Genomic DNA, 11,888 nt, shown 5'->3' on the forward strand with positions numbered 1-11,888 from the left:
TGTTTAATTTCAATGGAGAAGATAAGAATGTAAATCAATCTTTTTCATTTGAAAGAAGTTGATTTTTTTTGTTTCCTTGAAATTAGTTTTGTTTCTTAATATGAATTAAGATGCAAATTTGATTTTTAAAGAAGAAAAAATCAAAGAATGTAACCTAGTAAAATTTGTAGAATTTTTTAAAAAGTTGTGTGTTGATGGAGGGTGGTGGAAGGTGGGGAAGATGGAAGGGAGAAAGAGTGATGAAGAAGAAGGAGAAAGAAAATATTTATAAAAAAAAATCTCTCACGCGCTCAAAATTCGTGTAGCACAGTACTAAGTTGAGTCATCGAAAAGTATCAAAATGACATAGCGAGGCTTGACATGAGACGTCTAAAATGAACAAGTTCTGATTGAGGTGTCTAAATGAAAGTTGATACCAACTTTGAGGAGCCACCGATACATTTGACCTTATTATAAATAATAAATATTTTCTTAATATAGTATATCTATATAAATTTCCCATTTATTTATGTGTCATCACCCCAAAATTTAAGAGATAGTATAATAAGAAGTTTGTTCAAATCCAAAGTCTTTGATAAGCGAAAAAGTTATGATTTTAGGATGGCTAACTTATCATTTTTTGGTTAATTTTGACTTAAATATACTCATCGTCTCAAATTATTTGTCGTTATTTTACAAGTTTTATATAAAGTCAGACCTTTTTTTTTACCATTTTACCCTTAGTTGGAATGATTTTTGAAAATTACAAACATCACAACAGTTTTTATTTTATTTTAAAAAATTCAAATTCGAAACCTCTGATTAAGCATGAAAAAACAAACACATGAATTGGATGGAAGGGCCACATGATGTTGGCCCATTAAGAATTAATCTTTTTAAGACATGCAACGCAGGAATGGAAAGAGAATCAGAGTTAGACACGTGGTTCACTGCCACGGGACAATGACTTCAAAAAACGAACGCTACAACGTCAATTACTAAATAATATTATTAATTTGAAATGCTCTTTGGAATTGATTCGTTACGAAACTAACATTATACTCAACATAAGCAATTAAGCAGGTAAAGTGTTAAACATTATACATTAGGTATTCGTTTGATAATAATTTGAGCGACAAATTCGAATTCGATAAAAATCACATTTTTCGATTGTACAAAGGGGAATCGACTCAAAATTTAAGGTTGAGCTTGTCGATTGCTAATTGTAATGACATTAAAACTTAGTGATTTTGATTTTTTTTACTCTTATTTTTTTCCTATTTATATGGTAATATTTGTTGTCAAAGGAGATTGAATTGAAGCCCCTGCCTTCCTTTAGCTTCGACCCTATCTATTAGGGGTGTACATCAATCGGTTGAGTTCGATTTAAAATATTATCAATTTAGTTTATCGATTTTAATTTGTGAAACGCATTAAATTGATAATCAAATAAATAAGATATTTATTATCAGTTTATGGATAATCGATTTTTTGTTCTTAATGATTCAATTTTTGATTCATTCAATAAAAAAAATGCTCATATAATTGTATATACACGATATTCATAAGATAGAAATAGTGAGAATTGAAACACAAATTTCTAAGGGGAAATAGCGATTTTAGTCCCTATATTATTGCATAATTCCAGTTTTAGTCCCTATATATTTGACTATACGCATTTAACCTTCAATTATTTGAAGTGTGTGATTTTGCTCTTTGGAGTTAATAAAAGTTAATTATTTAACAAAATAATTATTTTGAAATATATAAAATAAAATAAAATAAATTGAAGGGTTGGTGATTCTAAATTCTTCAAGCATTTAGAATCACCAACCCTTCAATTTAATTTATTTTATATATTTCAAAATAATTATTTTGTTAGATAATTAACTTTTATTAACTCCAAAGATCAAAACGCACATTTCAAATAATTGAAAGTTAAATATGTATAGTCAAATAACACAGAAACTAAAACTGAAATAATGCAATAACACAGAGACTAAACCGTTATTTTCTCAATTTCTAAATTAATTACTTTTGTTTAAGACAAAATTACTCGAATTCTTATAAAAAGACATAATAATTTGTTTGGTCAATTTTTTATGAGGTCAATTGCTTATTATTTTTCAAAAGAAGTGTCCTATTTTTAGAAAATAGAAGTATATCAATGTGCTCTTGTTGAGAGTCGAACTCAAGACCTCCCGCTTACTAAACGGGTGCTCTAACCAACTGAGCTACAAGAGCTTTTGCTTCTTAATTTTAAGTTTTATAAATACGAAAACTATAGAAAAATTTCTATCTAGTTGTATACTTCAGTAGTGTACTTTTTTAAAAAAAATATATTATTAGTGTAATTAACCTAGTATGACATGCATGAAATACTAAGCTCAATGTGATTTAGATCACTTAGTCATACTTGAAAATAACGGTTAAAATCGTATTTAATGGACCTAAAAACTCAAACTTTTGTTTTCAAAATTTTTCCGTTGATATTCATGTCCATAGGCTAGAAGGATAGTATGGGGTAGGGATCTATCCGAATTAGATTTTTTTGGAGAACTTTCACTAATCAGGTCCAAGATTCAAATTAGTAATTACCCATTTATATCCGATGTAGTTCGCTATATTATTCCTCAATCTAAGAATATGAACTATCTTATCTTAAGGTACGTAGCGGGATAGCTCTAGATGAAGAGGGCGGGGAAGGGGCTTTTTAATAATCTATAAGTAGCGTAAACTTCAATAGATTTGTAATAGGGTGGGGTGGGGGTATAACTTGCCATACATGTAGCTTTCATGACTAAATTAATGGAACTAAGTAAAGGGAATGGTTGATTTTACGTGTGGGACTTTGATATTACTTTGTTGAAGTAGAACTAAATTCATCATTTTTTGGTACTAGCATTTATGAAGTGTAAATGTATACATATTGTCCCCTAAAATTACTTCAATTGTTGAATTCATGAATTATGCATGAGTTTTGGGACTATGCAATAACTATAAATATATACACTATACATATGTTCATGGACAAATGTGGATTCGAAATTTTAAAAAATTGATGAATTCGACATGTTAATTAGGTTCGTAGCATTGAACTTGTTTGAATCGAAAATTTAATATTTAATGAAATTTTAGTAGAATTTTATATATAAAAATTATGTTTTAGATTAAAAATATTGAATTCAGATAAATTTGATGTCGATTTGTCATGATGCATCATCCTCTAAGACATACACATTACTAATTTAGTTTATTTTATGCACTAACAATATTTTTCTTTACGCTTTCAAATACTTTAAAATTGAATTTAGTTAAGTTATATACACAAAGACAAGTAACGTAGGAATACGAAAGTTAAAATAAATGTAAAATTATATAAAATTAAAGATGATTACAACATACTCGTTGTAATTTTATAAGTGAGGTCTGCGAATGTTGTTGTTGTTATTGTTGAGTAGGCCTACATATTGGTCGGTTCTGTTCAATTTTGAAGTTTATCGATTTGTCTTATCGGTTATTGATTTGTAGACATGCTAAATCGTTGTAGAATTATTAAGATATCGATTTATCGATTATCAATATTGATCGTTATCAGTTTAATCATTAAGATTTTACTCAAAAAAATCATTGAAAAACACTTAGAAACAAGGTGACAAACCAAAAGAACCATGCACCGGAGTTGACAAATTGCATCTTGCTGAAAAGCAAATCCGACACCTCGTAGAATAACCGAGAATTTAATATAGTTAAAAATGAAAGTATCAAAGTAAATCCAAAGTCAAAAACTTTATATACTCAAAAGTATAAATATAATTTATTAATTTACTATCTAGTTATCGATTAACTAGTTAAGAAAAACCCTCAAACCATTAAGAACTGATAATCCAATATAAAAAAAAAAAGGATAATCAAAACCGTTATCAAAAAATCAATAATTCATTATCGATAAATCAATAACTTTTTTTCCGTTCGGGTTATTAATTTTCGTTTTATTGAACAACCCTATTAGTTTCATTTAAATATTTTAAATCTTATTTTTTATTTATTTTTATTTTTGCAATTTACTAATTGTTCTCCTTACTGGTTCCAGTTGTAAAGATTGTGAAATATCCCATTAACGGAAAATTCAACCTCCTTTTAATCGTGTTCAGACTGCCCCCCTAAATTCCCATTAATTACTTTTAGATCCCCAAAACTTCCTCTTTTCTCTCTCTTTACCCCCTAAAAAAGTGTTCTTTCTTCCTCCCTCCATTCAGCAAGAAAGTAAAAGCTTTCATATGAACATCTTTAATAGCCATTAAAGTTTACATTCACAGAAAACAAACTCTTTTTCCATGACAACAGTCGCGACTATAAAGGGCGGGGCGGTAATCTCTTCATAAATTGCCTAATAAATTCTTATAATAATAACTACATAGTACACATAAGGTTTAAAAATATTCCATTTCCTATTTTCTTGAAATTCTCAAGCAACCAAAAAAGGAAAATGTTTTTTTCATGTCCTAAAAAAAGGGAACTCATTTATTCACTCTGTTACTTTCCATATAAACATATACACACATTCTTGAAACCTTTGATTATTTTAGATATTGTGTTCTTTTTTTTTTGGGTGTCATATAGCCGAGTTGCTATTTGGTAGTATATTGAAAGGTGTCAAAAATTGAGTCTTTATATATTTTTCTTGATAAAGTTTGAATCTTTCTCATCTGGGGTTCTTCTTTTTTCAATTTTGAGGTTGGTGACTGCTAAATAAAGCACTATTTTTGTTCCTACTGATAATACCATGTCAAAAATTGAGTCTTTATATCTTTTCTTTGTAAAGTTTGAATCTTTCTCATTTGGGGTTGTTCTTTTTTTCAACTTTGAGGTTAGTAACTGTTAAATAAAGAACTTTTTTTATCTACTGATAATACCAAGTCTAAAAAAGACTCATTTTTTGTCAATATTTGAGACTTGAGGAGTTATTGAAAGAGAAAGAGAGAGGAAAATGGTTTAAGGGTGTTTGTTGTTAATTCTATAGGATAATTAAAGACTCAGTCTGGTTGTAACATTTTGATGGGACCCCATGAAAACTTTTTGTTAAAATTGTATTGTTTTGTTTTTGTTACTATTTGTTGTTTTTTGTACTTGTTTGCTTTTTTTTTTTTTAGATAGAGACTTTTTTTTCTTGAGCCGAGTTTCTATCAGAAACATGGTGGTACACTGGATTTGTTGTTGTTGTAATTTGTGATGTTTGTATACATGTATCTTTTGTGCTGCTATATGTTGTTGAGAATCTTGGATTTTTTTTATTAGTATTTGCTTTGAATGTCTCTTACAGGCCTTTTGGTAGGTAGATTATTTAGTATTATATGTATTATAAGATTTTGGTGGAATTGTTTATATAGTTTTTGGACAAGGAGTGGAGGTCCATATCTCTCCACTTATGCATGTCAAAATATAGTTGAGATGTATTATCAATTGATTTGTATTGGAAGAACTATTTGAATGTCTATTTGAACTGCTATACTCCTTTGGTTTTTGAAAAACTTCTGTCCTTTCTTGGATATGGTGTAGGAAACTCTTGATCCTTTGTTCTTGCTGGGTTCCTCATCAAGGCTAATAGGTACTTTTCCCTGTGTGATTATGGTCGTACTTAATACTTTTCTTTTTGTGTTTTGGATGTATGTTGCTTGGGCTCTTCAAAAATACAGACGAATGGGTGTCTTAGCCTCCAAAAGTAGTGCATTTTTTGGAGGATCCGACACGTGTGTGGCACCATTTTTTGCGAGTCTGAGCAATGTAAATGGATAAAAGGTGCAATCTTTAACAAATTGAAAAGAATTGAGGAAGTGGAAGAGGTTTGTGTCATAATTTTACTTTTCACTATGGGCAGGCCAATGTACTAAGCTCCCGCTATGAGCAAGGGTCGGACCACAATGGTCTATTGTACGCGGCCTTACCCTGCTCGAACCCATGACCTCCTGGTCACATGGCAACAACTTTACTAGTTACGCCAAGGCTCCCCTTCAATTTTGCTTTTCACTGTTCAAATGAGCTGCAAATGATATTTAAGTATTTTGGTTCTTTCCAACTCTTATTTTTTGTTGTCTCAAATGGAAGTGTTAGTTGTGCATACTTACAGCTAGCTGAAATCTTGAGGCATGAGTCTTTCAGATTTTCTGTTAATTGTGTATGCTTTCACCTAGCTAAAATTTTCTGTTTACTTCATTGGCCTTTTGCATTTTCAGGTTCTGGTGAAATCTTGTTGCTCAATTTTTAGCTAAATGGCTGGAAGATCCTTCAAACCTTCAGATTTGCAACAAGGTAAGCCTCCGGGCGTGACCTTTGCAAGGAGGACTTCCTCTGGTCGCTATGTGAACTTGTCTAGGGACTCCCTGGATAGTGAGATCAGTGGTATAGAGTTTGCGAACTACACGGTGCATATGCCTCCGACACCTGATTATCAACCTTTTGATCCTTCCATTTCACAGAGGGTTGAAGAGCAGTATGTGTCAAATTCCTTGTTTAGTGGTGGATATAACAGTGCTACTCGTGCACATTTGATGGATAAGGTGATTGATTCGGAAGCCAATCATCCTCAGATGGCTGGTACTAAAGGGTCTTCTTGTGCTATACAAGGTTGTGATGGAAAGGTCATGAGTGATGGGAGGGGTGATGATATCCTTCCTTGCGAATGTGATTTCAAAATTTGTCGGGATTGTTATATTGATGCTGTCAAAATTGGAGATGGGATTTGTCCGGGTTGTAAAGAGCCTTACAAGAACACTGATTTAGCTGAGAATGATGTGGATCCCTCTAGACAACCTTTGTCATTACCTTCAAACGTTGGGATGTCTAAAAATGAAAGGAGGTTGTCCGTGATGCGATCAGCTAATAAGTCGGCCTTAATAAGGAGCGAGTCAGGGTTGATGAGGAGTCAAACAGGAGATTTTGATCATAATAGATGGTTATTTGAGACTAAAGGAACATATGGATATGGGAATGCTATTTGGCCAAAGGATGAAGTATTTGGAAACGACGAAGATGATAACATCGGTGAACATTCTGAACTTCTCAACAAACCTTGGAGGCCACTTACTCGTAAGCTGAAGATACCTGCTGCAGTACTCAGCCCATACCGGTAATTTCTTGTTCCAAGTAGTATCAACGACTATTTTTTGTCTTCTCTGGTACATTTAGTTTAAGCACGAGTACAATCAGACCTCTCTATAACAATCACCCTATATAAGATCATTTCACTATCAAAGCCAATTTTTATGCGAAAAGAGAGGTTTAACTATATTAGATGAATAACTTTAAATCTATTGGCATAGTGTCTTAATCTTCTAACTTATTTGGCTATTCCTCTAGTGTTTCAAAATTGCCCATTCACTCAATGAGTGAAGCTAAATCAGTTTTGTGTACCAATATTTCCTTTAAAGAAAAACAAATACAGAAACAATCATATAATATTTCCTTACTGGAATAACTTATAGGGGACATATCGTTTACCTTGGCAATTTCTGGTTAATGTGGTTTTTTGTAATGCAAATTTGATATCACCATCTGATGACATTACCCATCAATGCCATCTTTAGTGTGCTGTAAATTTAGTATCTTAAGGCTTAGCGTGCAACCGTGCAGAGCGGAGTCAGAAATTTCACTAAGAGAATTCAAAATATGAAGAAGTAAACACATGAAGAAAGCAAATACATTCAACAACTAGTATATATACATGGAAAATAATTTTGACTTTGTACATACAATGTAATTTTCTGGCAAATTGGGCTTGGGTGAACCCCTTTGCTCCCCCTAGCTCTGCCCCTATTAGTCTGTTTGACAGACAAGATCTAATTATTCTGCCTTTTTCCGATTACATTTGCATACTCCTATGCTCTAGGTTGATTGTCCAATGCTTAATGGTCTTTTATTAGGTCTACGATTGTTTACCTAATAATAGGATTGAACTAACTTCAATGTCCAATCTGTTCATGGTGCTTATATCTCGAAATATACATATTTATATGGTGGGATATGTTTAGCTTTTCTTTTGTTATTATTTTCAAGATGTTTGAGAAACTGTCATGACATATCTTTCATTTTACAGGCTTTTGATCTTAATTCGTGTCGTTGTACTCGGATTATTTCTTCAATGGAGGATCAACCATCCCAACAATGATGCTATATGGCTGTGGTATATGTCGATAATCTGTGAGATTTGGTTTGCAATTTCATGGCTGCTTGATCAGCTTCCTAAGTTATGTCCAGTCAATCGTGCTACTGATCTTACTGTCTTAAAAGAAAAGTTTGAAACTCCGACCCCCACCAATCCCACCGGAAAATCTGATCTTCCAGGAATGGATATATTTGTTTCTACAGCAGATCCAGAGAAAGAGCCGCCACTCGTTACAGCAAACACAATACTATCTATTCTTGCTGCTGATTACCCTGTCGAAAAACTTTCTTGCTATGTATCTGATGATGGAGGTGCTCTTTTGACGTTTGAAGCAATGGCAGAAGCTGCAAGTTTTGCCAACATTTGGGTCCCGTTTTGTCGTAAACATAATATTGAACCAAGGAACCCGGAGAGTTACTTCAGCTTGAAGAAAGATCCTTACAAGAACAAAGTACGTCAAGATTTCGTCAAGGATCGTAGACGTGTGAAGCGTGAATATGATGAATTTAAAGTTCGAACCAATGGCCTTCCTGATTCTATTCGTCGGCGTTCTGATGCCTACAATGCTCGAGAGGAAATCAAGGCTTTGAAGCTTCAGAGAGAGAGAGCTGGAGATGAACCTTTGGAACCTATCAAGATAACTAAGGCCACTTGGATGGCAGATGGAACACACTGGCCTGGAACTTGGATGGTAGCTTCTCCTGAGCACTCTCGGGGTGATCATGCAGGAATCATACAGGTATCGATCATGCTTGTTCGTAGCATCTAATAATTGCTGCATCCAAAGGCGGAACTAGGATTTTTAGTTTATGGATATATATTTTATATACTCCCTCCATTTCAATTATTAGATTGCTTTTACATTTTGGTTTCCTTATGAACTGTAGGTGATGCTAAAACCTCCAAGTGACGAAGCCTTGCATGGTGCGACAGCTGATGGCAGTATGATTGATTTTACGGAAGTTGATATTCGGCTCCCCATGCTGGTGTATGTTTCTCGTGAGAAGCGTCCTGGCTATGATCACAACAAGAAGGCTGGAGCTATGAATGCATTGGTCCGAGCGTCAGCTGTCATGTCCAATGGCCCTTTTATTCTAAACCTTGACTGTGATCACTACATCTACAACTCAGAGGCAATAAGGGAGGGCATGTGTTTTATGATGGACCGGGGTGGAGATCGTCTTTGTTATGTCCAGTTCCCTCAGAGGTTTGAGGGGATTGATCCCTCTGATCGCTATGCAAATCACAATACTGTTTTCTTTGATGTGAATATGCGTGCACTGGACGGACTTCAAGGTCCTGTTTATGTGGGCACCGGTTGTCTCTTCCGACGGACTGCTCTATATGGTTTTGACCCCCCACGAGCAAAGGACCGCCACCCTGGTTGCTGCAGTTGTTGCTTTGGGAGGGGTAAGAGTAAGGCCATTGTTGCTGACGAGAGGGGACTTAGAATGGGAGACATTGATGATGAGGATATGGATCTTGCTTTGTTTCCCAAAAGATTTGGAAATTCTAGTGTCCTCATTGATTCAATCCCAGTGGCTGAATTCCAAGGTAGACCGCTCGCTGATCACCCTGCTGTAAAGAATGGACGACCTCCCGGTGCACTAACTATTCCAAGAGAACTTCTTGATGCTTCCACTGTTGCTGAAGCAGTGAGCGTCATATCGTGTTGGTATGAAGACAAAACTGAATGGGGCAATCGAGTTGGATGGATTTACGGATCTGTTACTGAAGATGTGGTAACAGGATACAGGATGCATAATAGGGGTTGGAAATCGATATACTGTGTGACAAAAAGAGATGCATTCCGTGGAACTGCACCAATCAATCTTACTGATAGGCTTCACCAAGTCCTACGATGGGCTACTGGCTCCGTTGAGATCTTCTTCTCGCGCAATAACGCCTTTCTTGCTAGTCCGAAGATGAAAATCTTACAACGGATTGCTTACCTCAACGTTGGCATCTACCCATTCACTTCAATATTCCTGATTGTCTACTGCTTCCTCCCAGCACTCTCACTTTTCTCCGGTCAATTCATCGTTCAGAGCCTTAATGTCACATTTCTCGTGTACCTCCTTGTCATCTCATTAACTCTCTGCATGCTTGCTGTGCTCGAGATCAAATGGTCTGGCATTACTTTAGAAGAATGGTGGCGCAATGAACAGTTTTGGTTAATCGGAGGCACGAGTGCACATCTTGCTGCTGTGCTTCAAGGTCTACTAAAAGTAGTTGCTGGCATTGAGATTTCATTCACTCTGACATCAAAATCATCCGGTGATGAAAACGACGATGAGTTTGCTGATCTCTACGTCATCAAATGGACATCATTGATGATTCCACCTATTACAATCATGATGGTTAACTTAGTCGCGATAGCCGTTGGCTTCAGCAGGACTATATACAGCACAATACCTCAATGGAGCCGTTTGTTAGGAGGCGTTTTCTTCAGCTTTTGGGTGTTGGCTCATCTCTATCCTTTCGCGAAAGGACTGATGGGACGACGAGGAAGAACACCAACCATCGTGTTCGTGTGGTCCGGGCTCATTGCCATTACCATTTCCCTACTTTGGGTTGCAATCAACCCCCCTGCAGGTAACACTGAAATTGGAGGTTCATTTCAGTTCCCTTGAGAACTTTTCTATACTGGCATAGTAACATCTCTCTCCAAGCCGTACATACGGCTTTTCATCCAATACGGTTTTCTGCAGAATTTTATATGTATCTATGAGATCGAGTATGGAATTCTGTTTACTTAATTAGACTATTCCACAATCAATTCAAAATCATTCTTTTAGTTATCTTTTCTTGATTATTATGTGGAGTTTTTTTTTTTATTGTTTTGACTCAATGTTCATAGGGAAGAATAACACATATTATGATACATTCTTTGTAATCAGAACCTCAAAATACAGTAGTGAAATTGATTCTTTTTAATTATCCTTTGTATAATTTTTTTTTGGTTTATTTGAAGTTTTTCGAATCGTACGTGAACGTGAAATGTGTTGTGAATCAAGTTGTCCCTTCTTTTGTTTTATGAAGAACTTTGACATGTTTAGAATTTTATCATTTTTTTTTCACTTTGACAAGGTAAATAATTTTATTAATGTGGGAAAAACATTTAAGACAAATATCTTTTTGATTAAGGTTATTAAATGTTTTTCTCAAGCGATGTGTGAAAATCTTAAAAAGATAAATAATATGGACCGGAGATAATATTATAAATGTCGCCTAAGGCTTGATTTTTGCTCATTCTTACAATTTTACCAAAGGGACCTCACTAGAAACTCGAGAAAATGACGAAAATGGTCCTTTATATTTGGAGGTAGGTTCAAAATGGTTAGGTCCCACGATCTATTTTTGGAGCCTAAAACATCTCTTTGAGGTGCAATTCTGATTTTTGAAAAATCATGGAAATTTTGGTAGCTTGAGGCGTGCCCATGTCACTATCCACCCCTAAGGATATTTCTCCAATTAAAGTGTATCCTCAATGATTCAACAAGCTTGAATAAATGTTTTTTTTGGTTTTCCATCAATATTCGGAGTTCGTATTGAAGCCCCGACTAAATTCGGATCGCACACTGTAGGGTCCATTTAGGAATAACGCTCTCATCATAATTTTCTCTATATCCAGGGCTCGAATCCGAGACTTCTACCTAGAATAAAAAGGGTGAGATCACACGCCATGCCACTTGGCACTGCAAGTAATTTTAGATAGAAAATGTTACAATTTAGGGAATAATAACAC

General features: G+C 34.6%; 1 protein-coding gene and 1 non-coding gene across 3 annotated transcripts; one reads left to right on the forward strand and one right to left on the reverse strand.

Moving 5' to 3' along the window:
• Window positions 1–2,149: 2,149 nt before the first annotated feature.
• On the reverse strand, window positions 2,150–2,223 carry TRNAT-AGU (transfer RNA threonine (anticodon AGU)). The gene has a single exon. It is a non-coding gene; the product is annotated as a tRNA-Thr (tRNA).
• A 2,300-nt stretch (window positions 2,224–4,523) lies between these two features.
• On the forward strand, window positions 4,524–11,094 carry LOC129888788 (cellulose synthase-like protein D2). 2 transcript variants are annotated; one of them, XM_055963797.1, is made up of 4 exons: window positions 4,524–5,822; window positions 6,213–7,105; window positions 8,072–8,879; window positions 9,028–11,094. In XM_055963797.1, exons 2-4 carry the CDS (start codon window positions 6,249–6,251, stop codon window positions 10,771–10,773), a joined length of 3,411 nt encoding a protein of 1,136 aa, XP_055819772.1. In that variant the 5' UTR covers window positions 4,524–5,822; window positions 6,213–6,248; the 3' UTR covers window positions 10,774–11,094. The 2 variants fall into 2 exon arrangements, with proteins under 2 accessions (XP_055819772.1, XP_055819773.1); XM_055963798.1 differs by having other exon boundaries at window positions 4,524–5,587.
• The last annotated feature ends 794 nt before the right edge of the window (window positions 11,095–11,888 follow it).

Source organism: Solanum dulcamara, chromosome 5 (assembly GCF_947179165.1).
Source record: "Solanum dulcamara chromosome 5, daSolDulc1.2, whole genome shotgun sequence".
Classification (NCBI taxonomy): domain Eukaryota; kingdom Viridiplantae; phylum Streptophyta; class Magnoliopsida; order Solanales; family Solanaceae; genus Solanum; species Solanum dulcamara.